We start from the raw sequence: 25,434 nt of genomic DNA, 5'->3' as shown, positions 1-25,434 counted from the left end.
TACTGAGCCTGCGCTCTAGGGCCTGTGAGCCACAACGACTGAGCCTGAGCACCACAACTAATGAAGCCTGTGTGCCTAGAGCCCATGCTCTGCAACAAGAGGAGCCACCACAGTGAGAAGCCCGTGAACCTTAACGAAGAGCAGCCCCTGCTCGACGCAACTAAAGAAAGCCCGCGTGCAGCAACAAAGACCCAATGCAGCCATAAATAAATAAATAAATAAATAAATTTTAAAAAATAAAAAACAGAAAAAAATTTTTAAAAAGAACTGTAGGATGTAATAGGTTTGTTTTGAGGTGTCTCTCTCAGATAAGCTGCTGATCTCTTTGAGAACAAGGACCAAGCCTCATTCATTTCTACATGAATGGCACATAAAAGTCACTAAGTTAGTATTAGTCCCCTTCCCTTCTAACTTCCTTTTCTTTCTCTATTCCTAACCTATCCCCAAACTTTACTACTCCCTATTCATCCAATCTTTATCAAGCGTGAACTTCCTCAGATCCCATCCTATTATCACCAATCTAAAAAGTCACCTACAATTAAACCAGTGGTTCTCAACCGTGGCTGCAGATTTTAATCACCTGGGAAGCTCTGAAAACATACCAATACCCAGGACCCATGCCAGACTAATTAAACCAGAAACATCCGAGTTGTGGCCCAGCTATCAGCATTTATTTTTTAAGTTACTTCAGGGATTCTAATGTGAGAACCACTAAATCAAACTCTTTTTTGATAGGCTTCCTCCTTTCTTGACACAAGGAATGCCCCCACCTCCCTTGCCTAGGACTAATCCCCCCAGGTTTCATTAGATCCTATCCTTTCCCAACTCCATTTGTTATCCCCAGTCTCTACTGTATCTAACTTCTAACTCTTGTAGCAAAATAAAATACCTCCCTCCACTCTGCACCCTCCTCTTGCTTCAGCCCTCTCTTCTTTTCTTATCATCCAGTCTTCTCAAAAGAGTAGGTTCCTCACCACTATCCTTCATTCCTCAGCTCCTTGCAACCCAGCCATCCTCTCAATATCTTTCCTCTTCCTGACTTTGAATATCGATATTTCCCAGAATTCAGCCTTTGTCCCCTTTACTCCTCACCCTACATCCTCCCCCAAAGTAATGTCATTCTCTCCCTTGCCTTCAGTCAGTGCTTACTTATTAATGCTCCTAAATCCAGGTCTCTCTTCTGAACATCAGACTCAAATTTCCAGCTTCCTACTGGACATTTTATTGCCTATTCTTTTTGGTACTTTAAATATAGTAGGTTTAAAGGGAACATATTATCTTCCCTCCCCCATCCCAAATCCCTTGGCTTATTCAGACCTTTCTCACTTCCATACTTGTATCATTCCCTTCCAATCTATCTTTCTATCTGTTGCCAGTGTGATTTTTCTGAAAGAGAAATCAGACTGTCCCTCCATTGCCTAAAACAATTCAATGACTCCCCACTGTCTACGAGATGAAATCGAAACTTCTTGGCACTCTATGCAAGGACTTTGAGCCTCCCCCTCCAGCCTTATCTCCTGTTGCTCCCTGAGCATTCAAAGCCCAAACATGCAATACGCATACGTTCTAACTAGACCCATCTACTGGTTGTTCTGCCAGCTTAGGGCTTTGTTACTGCCTCTTCCTTTCTGAGGTGTTTTCTTTGCCTGAAATCCCATCCCCGTCCTCTCTGCCTAGAAAATTCTGTACATCCTTCAAGACTCCACTGTGGTCTCCTCTCTGATTCCTCCTCAACTTTCCCAAGCAGAGTTAGATGCCCCTTTCCCCAGAGAGCCTCCTTTGTGCTCCCAGAGTTCTGCACTTTATGGCATTGTATGGTAATTTCTTATTTACATATCTGTCTGCCCAGCTGGTTCTGTGAGCTTCTGAAGTGGAAGAAACAGTGCTTTATGTATCTTTCTACCCTCAGAACTTGGCTCAGTGAGTGGGACACAACAGTAAATGTTTGTCTAGTGAAACCTAACAGAGAAGAGACTGAGAGGAGATAAACTGGAATATTTGATGTCAAAGAAATCTTTCTGTATTTTACAGATAAGGAAACAAGGGTGGAGAAGGTAAACCCACTGCCCCCAAATCATAGAGCTGACTAGTTGGCAACACCAAAATTGGAACCTAAGTCTCCCGATTTCTTGTTCAGTAGTCTGTCAACTATATCATATTAACTGAGCATTAATTGTTTCACTTGAAATAAAGATACAGGGCAGATGGAGCTTAGCTTTTTGTGGACCGGTGCTTTCTTTGAGACTTTGATGAAAACTACAAGCTCTCTCCAGAAAAATGCGATAGAATTTCCCGTCCATTTTCAGGGGATTTAGGGAGTTAGTTGTTGAGTGAGGGATGATTGGAAGCAAGAAGGATCTAGAAATGGAGAGACCAGTGAGAAGGCTAATGCAGTAGTTGAGGAGAAAGAGCAAGCAGGCTCTAAGAGTAGGGGAGTAGAAAAGAAAGTTCAAATTTCAGAGGTGCCCTGCAGGTGGGATGGATAGAGTTGGGGAACAAGGAGGCATTTAAGATGACTCTAAAAAAAAAAAAAAAAAGACTCAGGCTTCTGATATAGACATTAAGGAGGATAGTGATGCCACACATCAAATTAGGGGCTACTGAGGGAGAGTAGGTTTGAAGGGCAGATAATGTGTTTGATTTGACAGGTGTCTTAGATGTCTGCAGGCCCTCAGGGTGAGGATGTCCATAGGAAACTGGCAACAGCACAAGTACCTTCCACATCTCCTGCCACTCTTCCTCAGACCATCTGGATGATCTATTTTTCTCTGAATCCAATACATACTTTCCTGCCTCCATCCCCTTTGTCTATCCCATTCCCTCTAAATGGTGTACATTACATTCACCATCACCCTTACTCAAATTATTATTATTATTATTTTATTTTTTTTTTTTTCTATACGTGGGCCTCTCACTGTTGTGGACTCTCCCGTTGCGGAGCACAGGCTCCAGACGCGCAGGCTCAACGTCCATGGCTCATGGGGCCAGCCGCTCTGCGGCATATGGGATCCTCCCGGACTGGGGCACGAACCCATGTCCCCTGCATCGGCAGGCGAACCCTCAACCACTGCGCCACCAGGGAAGCCCCCCCCAAATTATTTCAAGGTCCAATTCGGGTGATAGTTTCTCTGTTAAGTTATTCCTGACACCACCAATTTGACCAATTTAATCTCTCCCTTCTCTAAAATCCCAATTTTTTCTCTGAACATCTCTTACCATATTTTATATTTTGAATTTCAGTTATTTGTGTTATTGAGAAAAAGGCATAAAAAGAGAGAAAAATAAATCAAGGATAGACAGTACAAATAAATGACAAATAGCAAGATGAAAAACGTAAACCCAGCTATATCAATAATCACATTAAATGTGAATGGTATAAACACACCAGTTAAAAAGCAGCATTGGTCAGATTGAATTATAAAAGTACTATCTCACTATACACTGCCTACAAGAAACCCATTTAAATATGGGAAAATATATGTCATGCTAACACTAATCAAAATAAAGTTGGAATGGCTATATTAATACTAGATAAAGTAGATTCCAGGGCAAACGTATTACTAGGAATAAAGAAGGTCATTTCATAATAATAAAGAGGTCAATTCATCAGGAAGACATAACAATTCTAAGCATTTATGTACCTAATAACAGAGATTCAAACAAAAACTGATAGAGCTGCAATGAGAAACTGACAAATCCACAATTATAATCAAAAATGTCTATACCCATCTCTCAACTGATAGGACAAGTAGACAGAAAATCTGTAAAGATATAAAGAACTTGACCATCACTATCAACTCACTTGGCCTAATTGACATTTATAGAATATTCCACTCAACAACAACTGAATACACATTCTTTTCAAGTGCACATGGAACATTTTCTAAGATAGAACATATTGGGCCATAAAAATCATCTTGATAAATTTAAAAAGAATCAGATCATACAAAATATATTCTCTGACCACAGTGGTATTAAATTATATATCAATAATAGAAAGATATACAGAAAATCCCCAAATATTTAGAACGTAAATAATACAATTTTAATTCATGGATAAAAGAAGAAATCAAAAGGGAAATTAAAATTTTTGAAATGAATGAAAATAGGAACACAACATAATCAAGTCTGTGGGATGTATCTAAACCAGTATTGAAAGGGAAATTTACAGCTCTACCAGCCTATTAGTAGAAAAGAAAAAAGCCTCGAGTCAAAGATATAAGCTTTCACTTTACAAAATTAGAGGAAGAGTGCAAATTAAACCCAAGTAAGTAAAAGAAAGGAAATAATAAAGATCAAGTAGAAAATCAATGAAATAGAAAACAGAAAATTAATAGAGAAAAATCAATGAAGTCAACAGCTAGTTCTCTGAGAAGATAGGTAAAATAGATAAATCTGGCCAGACTGATCAGAAAAACAAGATCTGAATCACCCTATAGCTATTAAAGAAATTGAATTGAAGTATAAAAGATTCCCACAAAGAAAATACCAGGTGTAAATGGCTTTACTGGTTATTTCTACCAAATATTTTAAAAAGAAACAATACCAATTTTATACAAACTCTTCCAGAAAATTGAAGCACAGGGAATACTTCCCAAGTCATTATATAAAACCAGTGTTACTCTGACACTGGAATAAGACAAAGAGATTACAAGAAAACTACATATCAATATCCAGTATGAATAGTTGCAAAAAATCCTTAACAAAGTTTTAGCAAATCAAATCCAATACTGTATAAAAAGGATAATACATCATGACCAAAAATGTAAGATGGATTTAACATATGAAACATTGAAAACATTTTAAAAGATTAAAAAAAGAAAAAACCAAAAAAAGGAAAACACATGGTCATCTCAATATCTATGAAAAGACATTTGACAAAAATTCAATATCAATTTCTGATTTAAAAAAAAAGCTTTCAATAAATTTGGAACAGAAGGGAACTTCTTCAACCTGATAAAGGGCATCTACAAAAAACTATGGATAACATCATATTCAAAGATTGATTCTCATAAGATGAGGAAAAAGGCAAGGATGTATGTTCTTACCACTTTTACTCAACATTATACTGGAGGTTCTAGCAAGTGCAATAAGGAAAAAAAAAGGCATGCAGATTAGAAAAGAAGAAGTAAAATTGTCTTTATTCAGAAATGACAATCATCTTTATAGAAAATTCAATGGAATATTTTTTTAAAGTTACTAGAACTAATAACTGAGTTTAGCAAGTTTTCAAGCTACGAGATCAATACACAAAAATCAATTATATTTCTACATACTAGCTGTATTAGTTTCCTAGAGCTGCCCATAACAAAGTATCACAAACTAGGATGGTTTAAAACAGCAGAAATGTATTCTCTCACAGTTCTGGAGGCTACGGATCTAATATCAAGGTGTTAACAAGGCCATGTTCCCTCTGAAGGATCTAGGAGAGAATCCTTCCTTGCCTTTTTTAGCTTCTGTTGTTTTCTGGCAAGCCATGGGTTCCTTGGCTTGTAAATGCATCACTCCAATCTCTACCTCTGTTGTCACACAGCCATCTGTTCCCTGTGGATTTTTACATCATCTTCCCTCTCTGCATGTCTGTGTCCAAATTTCCCTCTTCTTATAAAGACATCAATCATATTAGATTAAGGCCTCACCCTACTTAAGTACGACCCCATCTTAACTCTAATTACATCTGCAAAGACCTTATTTCCAAATCAGTTGACATTCATAGGTACTGGAGGTTAGAATTTTAACATATCTCTTGCAGTGGGGGAGACACAATTTAACCCATAACATTAGCAATGAACACTCAAAAAATTAAATTTAAAAATACCATTTATAGCATCAGAAATATAAAATATTTAAGGTAAGTCTGACAAACGATGTGCACTGAGGGACTTCCCTGGCAGTCCAGTGGTTAGGACTCTGCGCTTCCAATGCAGGGGGCGTCGGTTCGATCCCTGGTGTGGGGAACTAAGATCTCACATGCTGGGTGAAGCGGCCAGAAAAAAAAAAAGTGTACACTGAAAACTACAAAACATTGCTCAGATGAATTAAAGAAGACCTGAATAAATGGAAAGGTATACATGGTTCATGGATTGGAAGACTCAATATTGATAAGATTTCAATTCTACCAAAATTGATCTAAAGGTTCAATGCAATCCCAAACAAAATCACAGCAATCTTTTCTTTTTATAGAAACTGACAATCTGATTCTAAACATTATATGGAAATGTAAAATGCCTAGAACAGCCAAAACAACTTTGAAAAAGGAGAGTAAAATTGAAAGATGTATATTATATAAATTCAAGATTTATTATAAAGCTACAGTAATCAAGACAATGTAACATATGCATAAAAAAAAGATAAGTAGATCAATGGAACAGAATAGGGAGTTCATAAATAGATCCACATACATATGGTCAACTGATTGTTGACAAATGTGCAAAGGCAGTACAATAGAGAAGAGATAGTCTTTTTAATATAGAACAGTTGGATATCTACATGCCCAGGAAAAGAATGTCAACCCACACCTTGCATCATACACAAAAATTAATTCAAAATTGATCACAAAACTAAATGTAAAACAAAACTTCCAGAAGAAAACATAAGAGAAAGTCTTTGTGACCTTTGGTTAGAAAAAAATCTCTTAGATGTGACATTAAAAGCATGGTCCATAAAAGACATAAAATGATAAATTGGACTTTACCAAAATTAAGAACTTGTGCTTTCAAAAGACACTTCTAAGAGGTGAAAAGACAAGTCACAGACTGGGGGGAAGTATTTGCAAATCACGTATTTGATAAAGAACTTGTATCCAGATTATATAAAGAACTCTCAAAACTAAAAAAAAAAAAAAAAAAAAAAAAAAAAAGTAATACATAAAAATATTGCAAAGGAAAAAATAAAATTGCTCTTTTAATTTAAAAAAAGATGGATTGTTCAATAAATGGTATTGGTATAATTAGGTAAACATTGGGAAAAAGCAAAGTTGGATTCCTACCTCATTTCTTATATCTAATGAAATGCAGATAGATCAAAGGACCAAAGGTAAACGGCAACAACACCAACACAATAATAATAATATAACTACTAGAAGAAAGCAGTGGAGTTTCTTTTTTTTATCTTCTGATCTTGGAGCAGGGAAGGCCAAGGCCCAAAATACAGAATCCAGAGAAGAAAAAAACTATAAATTTGACTAAATAAAAATGTTCTGCATGCAAAAGAGTTAGTATCCATAATCCTATAGATTTTACAATCCTATAATCCTAGAGATACTGCAATCAATTAGAAAATTCCCAACAATCAAACAAAACAATAAAAGAATATTTATGACTTTACATCTACCTGAACAGCAAAACTTATAAGTTGGATGATATCAGGTGCTAGTGAGGTGGTAGGAAATAGAGATCATCACGAGCTGCCAGTGCAAAGATGAGTTGATATGTTTTGTAGCACAATTTAGAAGTATCTCATAAAATTGAATATATGTATAGTCTATAATCCAGTTCCATTCCTAGGCATGTATGACAAAAACGACCCTGCAAAGGATAAATAAATTGACATATTCAAGGATATCCATTGCAGAAAAAAAACTGGGGGAGAAAAATCTTATATAATAAATACATGGTATTGATAGACTGTACATATGGTATATGCAGATAAAAAAAGAACTAGTTCACCATATACTGTATTTTAAATTCCATCTCATAAGAAAAGCAGAATAGAATTTTAAAACACAATGCTCAGTAGGAATAAAAAAGGAAAGAAAAAGTAAAAGAAACAGACTGAGATGTACATCACAATATTGTCCTGAAATATAAAAACATGTTAAATAATGTAATGTACGGATCCTGGATACATACGAGTCAATAAAGGGATGAAAGGGAGATTCAAACACATGCACTAAATAAATGAGTAGATTCCTATGGGAGGGGTGGCAAGGAAAATAGGGTCAAGGCTGGGAAGAGGAAGCAACAAAAAGGGAGGCATGGACGAATTATTTAGCGTGTCACAAACTGAGGAATTAACTTGATTATAGCAGTTGAACAAAAGAAGAACAAAAACATTTTTGTTCTCCTTAAAATCAATTGTGTTTTTTAAAAGAAAAAATATTGCATAAAATTTTTTTAAATAAACAGTTTTTTTCACTTAAGAACCAGAGAAGCTCATGAGGAGACCACCTGAGACTAGATTAAAAGAATGCAGGTCCTGCGTGCACCCTGATCCTTATCAGCAACCCCACTCTTGAACTATTGCTATAAAACTTCTCATCAAATCCCCCCAGGTTGGGGCACACAGTTTTTCAGGGCACGAGCCTGCTGTGTCTCCCTTTGCCTGGCAAAGCAATAAAGCTATTCTTTTCTACTTCACCAAAAAATTTTTAAAAATAAATAAACAGTTTTTTTCAATAGGCCAATGATATGAACAGGCAAGTCACAGAATAAATACAAATAAGCATATGAAATTATTATAAGCATATGAAATTATCATATGAAATTATCTAATAAGCATATGAAATTATTATCATCAACCTCAAATAGGGAAAATTCAAATTAAAGAAAAATTTGATATTTCTCTTGCCCATAAAGTTGGAAAAAATAAAAAAGAATGATAATATCCATTGCTATGAAGGGTGTGAAGAAATGTAGACTTTCATGTATGGTTGGAAATAGTGGAGGTCGATAAAGACTTTTTGGAGGGCAATTTGGAAGAATCTATCAAAATTTTAAATGTTCATTCTCTTGAATCCAGCAGTTCCATTTCTAAGAATCTACCCTCCGAAAATGTTCACATTTGAGTGAGCAAATATATACATAAGTGTACAAATGTATGCATAGAATGATATACGTTGCAGCATTATTAATAACAAAAGATTGGAATTAACCTAAATGTCCATCAGCAGGATGGTTATATTAATTATCATACATATGTCCTATGCAGAAGTTTAAAAAGTGAAGTTAGTCTGTATGTACAAAGAAGATTTTTATAGTGTGTTGTTTAAAAAAAAGTAACTGTACATATTAAGTTAAAGTCTAACAGTAAATGTACAATATAATTTTAAATGCATGCACCTATGTATTTATATACATTTGTAATGTAAAGTTTGGAAAGATGGTTCAGACCAAATGGTTAATACAGATTACTTTGGGGGAAGGGTAGGTAATTCATACCCACACAGTTGGTACATCTACTTTTAACTCTATGTACGTATGTTAGTATTATTTGAATTTGTTACAATAGGCAAATATTACTTTGGTAATTTTCTTTTAACTTGCCTTTTTAATTTTTTTAATTTATTTTTGGCCGTGTTGGGTCTTTGTGGCTGCGCGCAGGCTTTCTCTAGTTGCGGCGAGTGGGAACTCCTCTTTGTTGAGGTGGGCGGGTTTCTCATTGCGGTGGCTTCCCTTGTTGCGGAGCACGGGCTCTAGGCACTCAGACTTCAGTACTTGTGGCTCGCAGGCTCTAGAGCGCAGGCTCAGTAGTTGTGGTGCACGGGCTTAGTTGCTCTGCGGCAAGTAGGATCTTCCCAGACCAGGGATAGAACCCGTGTCCCCTGCATTGGCAGGTGGATTCTTAACCACTGTGCCACCAGGGAAGTCCAGTAATTTTTTAAACGCTTTTTAAAAATGAGTAATCCTATGGTTTCCAGTGGAGTGAAAAGATAAGACACAGCTTCCAGAGGAAAATAACATATGAGAACCCCATCTGAAATGTCAAATGGACTGGAATATATGAATGCGTATTCTCAAGGTGAATGTTAACAGGTAGATGTTGGGACAATACAGAAAACTGAAGTGGAAGATAATAAAAGCCATCATCTGTCTTAATATAACCACCATTTATTGAGCTTTGTTATGCACTAGCATGGGGCTAAGGGCTTAATATGTTACATCTAATAAGGAAACAGATGTTTGGAGATTTCAAGTAACCCACCCAAGCCACACCAAAACCCATGTGATAGTAGGTAAATGATCTCAGTACCATTCAATGTGGGGAGGGCAATCATAGAGATGTGCATAGAAAGCTAACGGGGAGCAGGAAGGCTATAGGAGGGTTTCCTGGAAGACGGGACATCTTTGTTGTCTTGAAGGCTGAGTAGGACCTACACAGGTGAAATAGGAGCAAAGGCACAGAAGTCAGGATCAACGTGGAGCGTGCCAGAGAGCTCGTTATAATGTTAGAGGACAAAGTGTGAAGGATGGAATAGCAGTCGGGTTGCAAAGACTTGCAGGAGCTGCACCATGAAGGGAATTTCGTGCCATGTTGAAGAATTTGGATTTTATTCAAGAAATAATGGGGAGCCATTAAAAGGATTTGAGTCTAGAACTGTCGTGATTAGATTTGCACTGGGGGTAGGTCACTCTGATGGCAGTCTGGAGGGTGGATTTAAGGAGACGGAGCCAAGAGTCAGGGAGACAGCTCGGCAACTGCGCTAGTCCAGGCAAAGGAAAGCGGGGGTGGTACTCGTGGAAATAAAGAAACGGTTCCAAGTCTCGTTTAGAAGACAAAATGGATAGATGTCGATGATGGATTGGAGGTGGGAGCCAGGGCAATTGAATGCTGATGGTGCCATTTAGTCATATGAAGAGCAACAAGGGAGAAGTCGGGATGAGGGGAGGAGAGAATAAAGAGGCCAGTTTGGGGATGTGGAGTTGGAGATTTCTGGGACACGTCCTAGCAAAGAGGTCCAACTCTTTTGGTCACAAACCCAGAGAGCCAACTTCCTTCTGGACAGCTCCATGGGAAGACTCCTCAACAGCTCTTGTTCAATGTGTCCTTAGTACGTCACCACTACTGCCACCATCCCCACCACAATTCCCCACAGTTTCTCCTCCTATTTGGTCTATTTTGGAAGGCAGCGTCACTGTTCATCCAGGCTTCCCAGCCAGAAATCTGGGAGTTCTCTTCTAGCCTCCCACATTTAATAAATCGCCAAGTTCTGTTGAATCCACATTTCAACAGCTTTTCCTAAATCTGTCCTCTCCTCTCCATTCCCTCTGCCACTGCTTAAACAGACTCTCTTTTTCTCTCAGCTGACCTTGCAATAGCCTTCTAAAACTGTTCCCTGCACAGATCTTACCCTTGCTCATCTGTCTTCAGAACTGTCCTTAAAGTGACATTTCTAGAATGTAAATCTGACGGCATTTATCCACCCTACTCGACAACATTTACTGGTTTCCTATCATTATGTGGCAAAGGACAAGCTCCCTAGGATAACATATAAGGCCTCTCCTGCCTGGCCCATGCTTACCTCTCCCGCCGTTCTCCATCACTCTCCTGTCCCACCAGCCCCTTTTATTTTACGTCCTAAAAATACCAAACTGTTTATGGTATGCTCTTGCTCACAAAGCCTCCTCAGGCCTCCATGCCTTCGTACCTACAGTGCGTTCTATCTGGAATATCACTGTCTCAGGTAGAGTTCCCTGGGAAAGAGATTCTTACACACTGAGGTGTATGCAGGAGGATTCTTTCAGGAGACAATACCTGTGAGGTGTGAGAGAGGCTGTATTAAGCAGAGAGCTAAACTGAAATGCAATGGGATTGCGGGAGAGGCCTCTGGCAGTCCCATGGGGGATCTCAAGCTGGGACAGCCCTTCATGGTTGTCCCTGGAATAGGGCTGTGTAGCCCCACGCACCAAGCAGCCCTTGCATGTACACTGCCTAGGGAGGGAGAGCAGCCTTAAGCAAGGCAGCTTTCCTCCTCCAAAGGCAATTCCTGGAGAGAGACTCCTCGGCTGTGAGTCAACACTCCTGCATCTGGGGAGGTGAATGTCCTGTCCAGTGAAGGAGGAAATTTGCAAAGGGGGCTCCTGACAGCACACCACAGAATTTTCTGCAAGCACCTTCACAGACCTGGCAAATCCCTTTCAGTCTTTGAAGCCCAGCTCAGGTTTTACCTGCTCCCTCCTTCACCAGCACTCCCTCTGAGTTCATACTGACTTCTGATGCTTGCATATGCTTTTCACCCTCAGGAAACTGATGTGCTTCCATGTCTGTCTCCCTGGTAGATACTGAGGAGAGCCTGGGCCTGTATTTCAGAACCTAGAACAGTGTCAGGCACACATTGGCTAGTTAATAAAGGTATGGTGCACTGAATAAAATGGGAATGACTGGTGAAGGAGACAGCTACAAGGTTATAAAAGGAGAAGGCTTGAGTTTAAGTGCCACTAAGGACAGCAGAGAGGTGGATGCCAAAGGGTTGCTGATCTCAGGGCTCTCCCTCTCCTCTCACTTCATGTGGGAACCAGGTTAAACCCAAGAGTCCCAGGTTAAAGCAGAACAAGGCTCTGCTCTTGGAATGATCAAAGCAGGGCAGAAGCCAGCAAAAGTCTGTCACTTGTAAATAACTGTGTGGCTGATGGAGCTGGGAGGCAGAGGTAAATCCTAGAAGGAAGGATGTAATGGTCTATATGGGAAGAGAATCTTAAGAAAGAGTAGATATATGTATATGTATAACTGATTCACTTTGCTGTATACCTGAAACTAACACAACATTGTAAAAATCAACTATACTCCAATAAAAAGTAAAAAAACAAAACAAAACAAAACAAAAAACCTAGAGTGAAGGAGAGGAAGTTAAACAGCTTCAGTTCTCTGTGCCATACCTGACAGTTGTCACTCAGATTCCAACATGAAAAAGGGCACAAAAACAAGCACGCCGATGTATGTGCATACAGAGACCACAGAAGCAGGCAAGCACCCTCAGAGTAGAACACACACACACACACACACACACACACACACACACACACACACACCCTGAATGAAATGGACACAGGAAAAAATCAATCCAAAAATTATAAACCATTAATATATGTAAATGAAACACCATTTATCCCTAGACAGCTATCAGCCTTCATCCACCTTCCAGAAACCTCCGACAAGAAGAGAACTTTGGATTGCAGGTCCCACCACATCTCCTTCACCCTTTGTCCCCAGTCTAGCACCATCTTCTCATTTCCCATTTCTTAGCAGCTCCCAGCCAGAGAGGGGGGAGAGTGAGAACATCTCTAATCATGGACAGCAGGGGGCAGTGCTCCATAAGCAATAATCAGACCTGGCTCAGAGAAACTTGCTTAAGGGAGAGAACAGGGGAAGAGGAGGAGCAAGAGGTCCGCCCAACACAGCGTTCTGATCATATTCCCCCACCCAGGCCTCCCTCCTTTTCTGTTTCTTCAGCACCCACCCCCCTTTTCCTCAGCTACTACGTCTCCATCCTCAGTTTAGCAGATTTCAGAGTTTGGCTCTACCCAACTCTCCAGAGAAGCCTGAGCTAAGGGATCCACAGCCTCTTGTCCCCTCCCACTCTATCTTGGTTTCCAGGGTGGTCAGGACCCCTGAGTTTTTGGCTGGACTCTTGACTGATGCTCAGGAGCCCACATGAGGGGCTTGATTCTAAGACCACCCACCTCTTGAAGGATGCATGCATCCTCACTGGCACCAGTGGCACAAATGCTGTGGTGGAACAAGGGCTGAATATCAGGCCCCTTCGCTGCCCTGGCCTGGCACATTGCACAGTGCACAGACTGTGCAACAGTACAGGTTGGCCCTTTTACTTGCTGCCCCTGAGGTACCCTAAGTGAGAACTTATCATGCTAAGCACTGCCACGATGATCTCGTTTAACCTTCATAACACGCCTTTGAGGCAGGTCTCATTATCTTCCCCTTTTTGCAGATGAGGAAGTTGAGGCCCAGGGAGGCATGTGCTTTGCTCATTATGGCACAAAGCGCAAAAGGTAAGTATGGAGCTGGGACACACGTCCTCCGGCTGCCAGGTATGAGCTTTCTCTCTCCTCTAGCACAATGTTGCTGCTTCTGCTGCGGCCACCACACTGACTCCCTTGTCCCCAACTCCCTCTCTGCTCTCTTCCTTCTTCTCTCTGGCGAACTAGCATTTGAGGACTAACCTTCCTGTTAGCTTCTTTCTTCTATCCCCAATCCTTACCCAGCTGGATTTCAAGAGCTTAGGAAAGGACATAAGAAAGCAAGAAAGAGTCAGAAAGATGAAGGAAGGGGGTGGCCTAAGGGGCCTTCCAGAAAGAGGAAGAAGAGAAGGCAAAGAAGTCAGGCACTGAATTGGGAAGGAAGGAAGGTGGGTGAAATGAGGGAGAGGAGCCCTGTGCCCAGACTGGAAAGGGGCACAGGCAGGGTCTCCATTGTGTGGGCACAAAGGGGCCATATGCCTGGCAGCCTACACAGTGTGTGTGTGTGTGTGTGTGTGTGTAAGGGGAGGAGAGGGAGGAGTGGCTAAGAAGTCCCCCCCCCATTCTCTCAAACCCCTGGGGCCCTGCTGTCTGCTCTGTCACTGGGGGTGGGGTTTTCTGAGAAAAAGGTCAGAGGGGAGCAATTATGACAGACAGCATGGGAGGGTCAAGGCCAGCGGTAACTGGGGATGGAAGAAGGCATGGAAAGCTGAAGGGGCATGGTGGGGAGGGGCTAGAAGAGGGAGGGGTGAGGTGCCAGAGCCCCACTCTCCAGGTGCCCCCAAACCGCCCCTCCCCCACCCCACTGGCCCACTTGCTGGGGTTTGGAGGTTGTGAAATGAGGGCCCCCAGATGCATCCTCTTCTAACCTTCCGTTCCTCCCTCCTCCTTGAGTGCTAGCCCCGGAGCGCTCTCTTTTCCCCTCATCCAGGGACTTCCATCTCCCTGACAGTCTCCTCTCCCAGGGCCTGGTCCCCTGCTCCCTTCCCCCTCCACTCCCCACCTCCTTCTCCCATCCTGTGGAGCAGAACGGCAGCCGAGGCCAATTGATTATCTGAAGAAATTCGGAGCTAGCAGTAGAACAGCTGCAGCCGCCCCCTCTCACCAACCCCAGGCCCTAAGGGATCCCTGAGGGGAGGGGCCCTTCTGCTTTCCAGCGGGGCAAAGTGATGAGAGGAGGAAGGGCGCTCAGAGGACTGAGACTGCTGTGCAGTGGAAGGCGCAAAGTACTTGAGGCCAAGTAACCCCAGTCCGCCATCATGGGTGAGTCCCATCACCTTTGTGGACAGCATTTCACCTGCCTTTCACACAAAAGTGTTGGATTCAACAATTTCTGTGCTCCCTTCCCACCCTGGCCCCTTGTAGTCCTCAGATTCTCCGTGGTCTCTGTTCAGCCCTCGCTCTTGCCAGGTTCTGGGCAGAGTACATTTCATCTAAATCAGATGGGGAAGGGAAGATGTCAACCTCTTCCCGTATGGGCGTTCTTCCCTAAGTCTAACTCAAACCCCTCTTGCTGCTGATGTCATTCTTTGCCCATCAGAGATGAAAACAGCACCCTTCAGAGACTGAAGGACATCTCAGCATCTTCCTCCCAGTGTTGGCCTTCAGCCTTCTCAGAAGGCCTTCAGCCTTCTAAAGTTTGGAAAGGATCTTCAAGTTCACCTAGCCAGGATTTCATCTGGCAGGAATGGCTCCCTGGTAACTCTGCCTACAGTGTTTTCTTCAGACTGTCTATTTGGACTCCTCCTCCTTGAGGCAGGCGCTTCCACTGCTGGACAGCTCCAGATGTTGCAACGCTTTTTGGAGTTAAAAATCTGTTTCCTATCACTTCCACCTACTGGTCTTTGTTCTGCCTCCTGGGACCACATAGAATGCCTGTTTTTGTTTTTTCTTTCAATATTTGAAGATGGGTTTTATTGTCCCTAACTCTATTCTTGTAAAGACACATATCCTCAGTGTTTCAACTATTCCTTCTGTGAAGTTGTTTCCAGACCTTTTGTCTTCTTGGCCACACAACTCTGAATACTCTCTAGTTTATCAAAGTTCCTGTTAAAATAGGGAGTCCATAGAGTGTCACCTGTCAGGCTGGCTCATTTCAGAGAAGCAGAAGGGCATTGGCAGTATAGGACAAAAAGAACCTGGGTTTGAATCTTCTCTCTGCCCTTTACTAGCTGTGTGACCTTGGGCAAGGTCCTTCTCCTCTCTGGGCTCTAGTTTCCTCATCTATAAATTGATTTTAGAGTCCCTTCCAGGATTCCTTTGATATTCCTTCAGCACTACTTTTTATCCCTTTCCCTATTCTTCTCTTAGTACCAGGTTCTCCACTGTATTCTCTCCAGTATCTGAAAGTTGGGGAACATAAAATGGGCCAAGAACTGTGATTGCAAGGAATTTTGATCCAGCTCAGAGACAATAATGGGGAAGGCCATGTTTCATAGCCATGGCATGAAATGTTTCATAACCCAGCAACATGGACCCACAGACACATGTTTAACTTGGGTTCCACTGGGACACTCAGCTTCTTCCGTGATCCACAGAGACCAGGAGCAGAAGCACAACATCAGAGGGGTCAGAAAGTTTCACTCAGTGGGTGCCAAGATGGAAGTACATGGCACTTTAGGTGGAGAGGCCTGGGACCTGTTACACCCTCCCCTGCACTTCTTTACTCTGTGACCCCTTCTTCTCTCTTTTTTCATTTGGTCACCATAGTGAGCTCTCATGATCCCATCAGGAAAGCCTTCAAGGCTTGGGACCCTCAATGCCCACTCTATCATAACCTACAGTCCAGTTTCCCAACCCAATTGAATGATCCACAGCTGTACCTGGTGCTAGAACGAGGTCACTTTAATTTTTCTTTTTGTATGAAATCAGAACTGCAACAGGAGGAAATCACACACAGGACACAGGACACAGACCTTTAGGGCCCACTGTTGGGGGTCTTAGGAAGAAGTGAGGGTCATGGGAGAGGGCGGGAGAGAGAAAAGGAGCAGGCAGGACTCGGGTGGGATTGTCTGGGGATGGAGGGAGCTGAAGAAGGATCCAGGAGCCCTGGAAGTGGGGGAGGGGTGCCATCCCAGAGGACTAGGGTGTCAGGACAGATGGATCCCAGGAAGGGATAGGGGTGTGGTGAGCAAAAGGGATCCCCACACACACCTGGAGTTACAGAAGGAGCAAGAAAGGGAAGGGAATAACTAGGGAGGAAGCAAGAGAGACCTGGCTAGGACGGCCAGGAGCTCCCTCACTCGACCCCAAAGTGCACGACTCGGCAATAAATAGTAATATTTATAAATAAATAAGTAAATAAATAGATGAATAAATAAATAAATACGTAAATAAATAATATCCTTGTAGAGCTAGGAGTTTGGTGCGAGGGAGGTGGAAGCATGGGAAGTGCGGTGAGCTCATCTCTTCTACACAGGTCCTCAGGCCCTTCATTCTGCCACGGACCCTGGGCTACTGAGCAGGGGGCGCTCAGCAACATGGGGGTAGCGCAGAGAGCCACGAGGTGGGATGGGGTAGGGGGGTATCTTCCCTTGCTAAAGGCAGCTTAAGGAAGCAGAAAAAAAATAATAAACAGGTCCTAGGGCCGGGAGAGCTGAGCTTTCCCAGAGGGCAACAATAGGGCATCCCCCCTGCATCCGAGGGAGAAATCAGTGTGGGTTTTGCACATCTTTGTGGTGGACTGGGATGGAGGAAGCAGACATGAGATTTGGCCCACTCACTGCCTGGGCCTTTTGCAGATACTCTGGGCTGATTTGGGGGACATCACCCCCTACCCCAAGATCTAGGTTCCCTTTCTCTGGCTGCACACAAAGAAGAAAAAAATTGGGATGGTTGGGGTGGGAGGAGATAGGGAGGGGGCCAAATAGCTCAGAGAGGGCAAGGCACTCACTACCAAGTAAGATTCGAGGTCTGTATATGCTAAGCCTCAGGAACAAGATAGAAAACAGGAAGAGTTTTTCCATAATCCCCAGCTACTGAGATGCCCCTCACAGGAGCTACCTCACCATGCCCCTGCCTCCCAAGGGCTAGACTGAGATGTCTGAGAAAAAGCCCACCCCCTCTAACCCCAGCCTTCCCCGTTCCTGTTCCCATGGCCCTTCTCTACCATGGGCAGGAGAAGCTGCAACAGGGTGCGAACAGGATGGGAGACAGAGTCAGGGTCTGGGGAAGGGGGTGTGTCTCTGAACATTTGGATTAGGAGTAGGAAGGCAGCAGCCCATGAGCGAGCCAGGGGGAGACCCCAAGACTGTACACCCACCACCCAAGCAAAAACATTTCTAACCGGCTGGGTCCCAACAACAAACTGTAGAAGGTACCCACGACAAGAGCCCTCCGGGTGCCTGGGTGAGTAAAAGGAAATCTCTTTCGACCAATCGACCAACCGGTGGGCACTCTGCCTGGGCCCGGGGCCAGTGGGTACATGCTATGCCAGAGTACAGGGGCTCAGGGAGGAGAGGCCGTTCTAAGCAGTGAGCGGTGAGGAGGGACCCCAGCGAAAACCCGGGGAGAGGAGTGAATCCAGGGCGGGAGGCAGGCAGTGTTCAGACGTCCAGCACGTGATTCAGGTAGGAGATGTAGCAGATGGCCAGGCGCAGGATCTCAATCTTGGAAAGCTTCTTGTCGGGGGGCAGCGTGGGCAGCAGCTTGCGCAGCTCGGCGAAGGCCAGGTTGAAGGCTTCCACGCGAATTCGCTCCCGCGTGGCGTGGGCCGTGCGGTACTTGGCTGTGGCGCGCCGCCGGCGCCGCCGCTCCTCACGGCTCAGGTGCTGCAGGTCTTTCCGGCCCGGCTCTCCTGGCTCCAGGACGCGAGCCTGGACCCCTCCCGGCCCCCCCGGCCCCGCCCCGTCAGGGCCCGCCCCGCCCCCACAGTCGCTGAAGCCTGACTCGGTCTCAGAGTGGGTGGGAGGCAGGTCCAGCTCCATGGTGTCTGAGTTGAGCATCATGATGGATGCCCCTCGCCCTGTGAGATCAGGATCCCCTCCCCACCCCTCCCTCTGGGAGCCTGAAAGCTGGTTGCGGGAGGGGCAGGAAGGGCCTGGGGTGGTGGGGTCTGCCACTGAGCTCAAGGAAGTGAGAGCCACTTCAGGGTTCCATGGTCAGCGTTCTGGTCGGGAGCCTGGAAGAGAGAAGAGGAAATGAGTAAGGGCAGAGGGAGGAAGGAGGGGACAGCTCAGAGATGGGGAGGGGTGAGGAAGGTTTAAGATGGGCTGGGAGAGGGGGAGGTACTGTAAGCTCGGGGAAAGAATAGCAGAAACATGGGGAGGGGTGGAGGCAGTGAGGCAGGAGAGACAGGCAGGAGGCCATGGTGTCAAGGAGTAAGGGGAAAGATGGAGAGAAGGGAAGAGATCCAGAAAGTCGGCAACTGGAAAGGAGAAGAAGCAATGAGAAGGACAGGGTCAGGATAAAACTGAGCAAGAGGATTAAAGACCTAAATGTAAGACCTAAAACTGCAGCTCCTAAAGAAGACACAGGGGGAAAACTTCATGACATTGGACTTGGCAATGATTTCTTAGATGTGACACCAGAAGCACAGGCAACAAAAGCAAAAATAGACAAACGGGAGACTACATCAAACGTACAAAATTTGTGCGTCAAGGGACACAATTAACAGAGTGAAAAGGCAATGGGAGAAATTATTTGCAACTCATATAGATGTAAGGGGTTAATATCCAGAATATTATAAAGGACTCCCACAGCTCAACTTCAAAAAACTAAATAACTTGATTAAAAACTGGACAAAGAGCTTGAAGACATTTCTCCAAAGATGATATATAAATGACCAGCAAACATATGAAAGGATGCTCAACATCACTAATCATCAGCGAAATGCAAATCGAAATCACAATGAGATATGTATGACCTCATACCCATTAGGATGGTTACTATTAAAAAAAACAAACAAACAAACAGAAAATAACAGGTGTTGGCGGCAAGGGTGGAGAGAAATTGGAACCCTTTGCCCTGTTGGTGAGATTGTAAAATGGTGCAACTGCTATGGAAACAGTATGCAGGTTCCTTTAAAAATTAAAAATAGAATTACCATATGATGTAGCAATCCCACTTCTGTGTTTATGTCTAAGGAAATTGAAATTAGGATCTTGAAGATATATCTGCACCCCCATGTTTATTGCAGCATTATTCACAATAGCCAAGACATGGAAACAACCCAAATGCCCATCAATAGATACACAGATAAAGAAAATGTGGCATATACATACAATGGAATATTATTCAGCCTTAAAAAGGAAGAAAATCCTGTCACAATGCTACAACATGGATGAACGGTGAGGACATTATGCTAAGTGAAATAAGTCAGTCACAAAAACACAAATATTGTATGATTCCACTAATACGATATATCTAAGTATTCATCTTCATAGAAGCAGTATGTAGAATGGTGCTTACCAGAGGCTGAGGGGAGGGTGGGGAAGGGGAGGTGTTGCTCAAAGGGTATAGAGTTTCAGATTTACAGGATGAAAAAGTTCTGGAGCTCTGTTTCCAAACAATGTGAATATAATTAACACTACTGAACTGTACACTTAAAATAGTAAATTTTATGTTATATGTTTTTATCACAATACATTTTTTTTAATAATTAAAAAAGGGGGGAGAGCTGAGCGAGACTGGAGCCACAGCTCCAGGAGAGATTGGCTGTGGCTCTAAACCTTTCCCAGTTGTGAGGGGAGCATTGCAAGCCTTGGCCCTGCCATCCCCTCCCTCCCAGGGCCTGTCTCCACCCTGGCTGCTTCTGTATGTGTGTGTGGAGGGGAGAGGATGATAAACACGCAGATTGCCCTTTGTAGAGTGGACTGGGGCATATGGAGCTCGGCACAGCTGCCCAATTCAGTCCCTCCCAGCCCCCAAGCCCCACGACAAGACCATTGCAGACACCAGATCCTACCACCCCGACCACTAGAATCAGGGGGAGGTATCTCCTCTGGCCACAATCCCCCTGCTCAGGACAGTCCCTTCCTCCAACTCTGTCCTCAACACCCTCAACCCTTGCCATTTCCTGGCCGTTTCGGCAACTCTGCAAGGAAGATTGGGGAAAGGGAACATAATCAACTTTCCACTCCACATCCTCCCCCAGCCCAAGGCCAGTTCAGATTGGCCGGCAGAGAAGGATAGGGGTAGCTTTTGGAGGCCACCATTTGGGGCTTGGCGAAGGTTGCTTGTCCCTGGGACCAGAGGAAATCAGGGAGAGGCAGCAGGAACATGGTCTGGGGAAAGGCTGGGGAAAGGGCTTTGCTGTGGGGGAATGTCAAGTGGGAACAGTGGGCCAGTCGCTGTGAGCTCAGCCGGACTTAAGTGGCAGAAACAGAAGCACAGAGGCTCCTTCGCAATCACCATATCCCCTTCCTCACCAGTCCAGGTTCTCCTGCCTGATGGACACCTTCACAGGGGTCAGGACTCCCCAGCCTTGCCCCGCCCCACCATGCAGAAAACCGGCTCAAATGAGTAGTCCACTAACAGTAAGCTCTGAGGTTGGGGGTGTGAGATCATCAACATCTGACAGCATGTACGCACACAGCCATAACACAAAACAGAAGGGGGTGAGTGCTGAAATTTAGAACACACTGCATATTCCAGGGTCCAAAGGAACACGAGGGGATGGATGGCAATAGCGTGGGAGACCCCGAAGTCAGCACCTCCCAGTACGTGTTTAGTGCACCAACTCCCCACCGCCTTGATTCAGGAATTCAGCTACGGGGTTCTCAGCACATCTATCACAGCCCAATTCTCCCTCTGCCTGGTCCCCATGTTCCTTCATCCCTGATCACTTGGCCCTCCCTTCCCCCCTTCTGCTCCCAATCTGACCCCAGTCCCATTTCCACCTGGACCCACTGTCTTCCCCAACTCAAGTCCTGGCAGCAGCTTCTATTCACCCATCAAGTCAGTCCTCACCCCAAAATCCACTTCTGGTTTCAAAGTTGCAGGTTCCGAGGATCAGAATTCCAAGCATCCAGGATAGGACTTCCTGCCCCACTTCTGCCATCCCCAACCCAACTGAGAATAGATAGGCACAAAGAGTCAAAGAGGTGAAGTGGGGAAGAGGGAGGTGCAGGGACAGAGAGAGACACAGCGTGAGAGAAAACTAGAGGGAGGCTCTGGGAGGGGACTTGAGCCAGAGAGTGGGAGGGACACGCCCACCCCTCCCCAGCCTTTGGTTCCCCCTTTACCTAGGAGGAGCCTGTGAGGGGATCCAAGCTGGCAGGACAGGGGGGCAGCGTTGACAGCCCCAGTCTCCTCTGGCTGCTCAGAGCTCATCCGTCTGCAAAGTTATTGACCAGCTTTCTAGACCTCTCCGGGGCAGCGTGGCGTGGCTGTACAGGCTCCGGGGCATAGGAGAGGGCTACACATGTTGGGGATATAGGGCCCAGGTGGAGGGGGTGAGCTTGGCCAGGTACTGGGGACACCCGCACTCACACGCACACACACACCACACGCTCACAGACACATACACACCTGAGCTGGCCCAGCCCTATGTATATATATGGAGATACACACACACACCCCCAGCTCTCCATTGGCTGGCCCAGCCCCCCCTTATCAATATTAAACAGTAAGGCCAGGCAGCCATTGGCAGAGGGATCTGGGAACCCCCCTGGGAGCTGGGGGTGGGGCTGGCCCTGGTGGGGGCGAAGAGTGGGGGAGCAGGGACATCTGTTCTCCATGCATATTTCATAAGCAAGAAATGGAGAGCTGGGGAAGGGGTGGGGCTGGGGCGAGAGCCAGGGCAGGATCACAGATGAAACCCCTCAGTCTCCTACACCAGAGGCGGCAGGGACAGAGGCCCCCAGCAAGCCAGGTTTAAGTACCATGGTCCCATTCTTAGTCCCAGCTGGGCTTTGACAGCCCCTTCCCACATCTCCTTTTCCCTGGGAAAAAGGCTCTCCAAGATACTAACAGGGAAATCGAGAAAAGGGCAAGTGGACAGCACGAAAACGCAGAAGAGGTCTCTAGAGTCCTTGCCCTCACCAAGCTCTCATTCTTCGTAAAGCTGGTTCCCACCAGCCCCTTTGCCAGGCTGCCTGTGGCTACTGTTCAGGCCCCTGCCCTCGTCACCCTGGGACTCAATCACCCCACACCCTCTTATCCCAGACTCCAGCCTCCCACCTACACAATCACCAGGGGAGGAGTGGGGTCAGATTCCTGACACAGATCCTACAAGGAGTTTTTCTAGGCTGGCTGGCCCAACCTGACCCACGGGGAATTGGGAGGAAAGAGGTAAAGGCTAAAAGGAGCAGGGTACAGGAGTGCCGGGAGAGGAAGAACCAGGGTTGGAAGGACACTGGAGGAGGAGGGCAGGGCACCCAGGCAAGCTTCAAGCATGCTGGGGCATCAAATGAGCAATAAGAAAACTAGCTACAAAATCATATGCAAATGGGCATTGATTAAGTTCACATCAATAGCTCAGCTGCCTGCAGCCTATGTGTGCATGTGCGTGCATGTCTGAGTGTGTGTGTGTGTGTGTGTGTGTGTGATACAGGGTGGCAGGAGCAGGGAGCAAGGGAAGCACAGAGGCAGTGGGCTACACTTCCGTATCTGAAGTTCTCTTCCCCACTCAGCTGTTGAATGTCTTCATTGAACCTCTGTGAATATCCAGAATGAACCACGGCTGGGAGGACTCCAGAGACGGCTACAGTGCTACAGTGAAGAAAGCTTTGTCGGCTGTGTGACCTTGGATGAGTAACTCAACCTCTTGAGCCTCAACCTTCCTTTTCTGTAAAATGGGATTAAATATAGCTGCCGCTTAGGTTGCCACGGAGATTAAGCCAGATAATGCATGTAATGGGTCTGGACCTTAGTAGGAGCACAGTCCACCTGCAGGCTTTTGGAAGATTTGCCATTTCCCTGTTGCTGATCAACATTTTCTGGGCTTTCTCCAGGGTAAGACATTCCCTAAGGGGAGTCCTGTAATTCTTCCCCAAGCTCCCTCACCCCCAGGTCTGGGAGGTGCCAACTCCCACCTGGGCAGGCCCAGACAGGTGCCCAGGCGCCAGCAGATTGGCTGAGCTGGAGGGGAAAGGAGGCTTGAGGAGGGGGGCTGGGGGGCAGGGGATCAGGTGGCATCTCAGTTCTTGCATCATCATTGCCATGGTGCTGATTAAAAACCAATCTCTACCTAATGAGCCCCCAACAAAAACAATCCTACCTCCCCCACCCTGTTGCCCTCCACCTCATCCAAGAAAATTGGGAGACAGAGAGACTCAGGAGAGAGGGCCATGGAGGAGAGGAGAGATACGGAACAAATGGGAGATGATGGAGAAGAAGCAGAGGAAATGAAGGGGGAGACGTGGGGAGATGTCGAGACACACACAGAGAGGAACAAGATGAGAAAACAGAGTCATGAGGTTACAGACATGGGGAAGATATAGAGAAACGGGAAGACTCGTTATGGGGAGATGGAGACGTAGGGGAGACAGAGAGATAGAAGAGAGAAGATGGGAGCAGAATTGCCAGGTTGCCAAGGCTTTGTGGAAGATTCGGGGATGCAAGATACAGGGGTATAGAGACATGGGGAGAGACATGAAAAGAGGAGATGGTTAGGGAGACACAGACCTGGGTGAATTATGGACGTGGAGAAAACACGGATATTCAGGGTACTGATACTGGGAGAGGGTCCTGAGGAAATCCCCAACACAGGGTAGAGATATACAGACATGTGGGAAGCAGAGTGCAGACAGTTGTGAGGAAACAAACAAATACTGGAGACAGGGAGACAAGGAGGGGAGACACGACAAACAGCTATAGAGATGAGGGACTGGTACTGAAATGGGGAGGCCTGGCTCCCCAAGGGTGAGACATTGAGAAAAACAGAAGCAGGACCTGGAGAGACAGTAGAAGCAGAAGGGCACCATGGTGGGGTGGAGATGGGAGAGAGAAACCAAATCCTTGTGCCCAGCCTCCCTCCTTTTAGTCAGTGCAGCTCAGATACTTCAACCCTGCAACCGCCATCCTCGAAGCACCCGGCCCAGGCTGTGCCCAGTGCAAGCTGAGGGTTGATGGTACATGGGGGTGGGAGAGTGCTCTGGGACCACCTCTGTCTGCCTCCTCTGCATCTGTCATTCCAGGGTCCTGGACTCTGGGGCCCCCAGCCCCAGTGTTCACTCAGGGATTCAGTTTTTGCACCTAGGGGGTGTAGCTAAAAAGGACATAGCGTGTGATAAAGAGGAGGAGCTAAAAGCATGGAGTGGTGGGAAGAACTACTAATTCTACTGAACTTGGGGCCAGTAGACCTGGGTCCAAGTCCTGGTGACCTTGGACACATCATTAACCTTTTTCTTTTGGCTGCGCAGCTTGTGGGATCTTAGTTCCCCAACCAGGGATCAAACCCAGGCCCTTGGCAGCGAAAGAATGGAGTCCCAACCACTGGACCACCAGGGGATTCCCTGGACACATCATTAATCTTGACTGAACCTATTTTGTCATCTGTGAAATGGGAAAAACATTGCCTTCCTCGTAGGGCTTTTGTCCCACCGTGCGTGGGAAAGTGCTAGGTACCCCAAACCCTTACATTTGTGCAGTGATTCAAAGGTGGCAAGAAATCGTCCACGCATGTATATGAGGCATGATGATTGAGGGAGGCTGGGGAGAGCTCTGAGGTCAACTCAGGTTGCCAGCAGCTCCAGGCCCCACGGGGGGAGGAGAACCCTGGGAGTTGTGTTGGGGTCTTTGCTGTAAGCAGGGCAGGAAGATGGGGAGGGGGTGGGAGGATGAGTGTGGCTCTGTGGTTTAT

The 25,434-nt window shown here is 45.4% G+C and overlaps 1 protein-coding gene across 1 annotated transcript; it reads right to left on the bottom strand.

Annotated features, from left to right (window-relative positions):
- Positions 1-18,235: 18,235 nt before the first annotated feature.
- Positions 18,236-18,637, bottom strand: NHLH1 (nescient helix-loop-helix 1; the record flags this gene model as incomplete). Its single annotated transcript, XM_082612976.1, has 1 exon — positions 18,236-18,637. The coding sequence occupies one exon, from the start codon at positions 18,635-18,637 to the stop codon at positions 18,236-18,238; it is 402 nt and encodes a 133-aa protein (XP_082469102.1).
- Between the last annotated feature and the right edge of the window lie 6,797 nt (positions 18,638-25,434).

Source organism: Mesoplodon mirus (genome assembly GCF_964341445.2).
Source record: "Mesoplodon mirus genome assembly, chromosome: 3".
Taxonomy (NCBI): Eukaryota; Metazoa; Chordata; class Mammalia; order Artiodactyla; family Ziphiidae; genus Mesoplodon; species Mesoplodon mirus.
The sequence above is the reverse complement of the archived record's forward strand: the minus strand, read 5'-3'. Positions and strand labels throughout refer to the sequence as shown.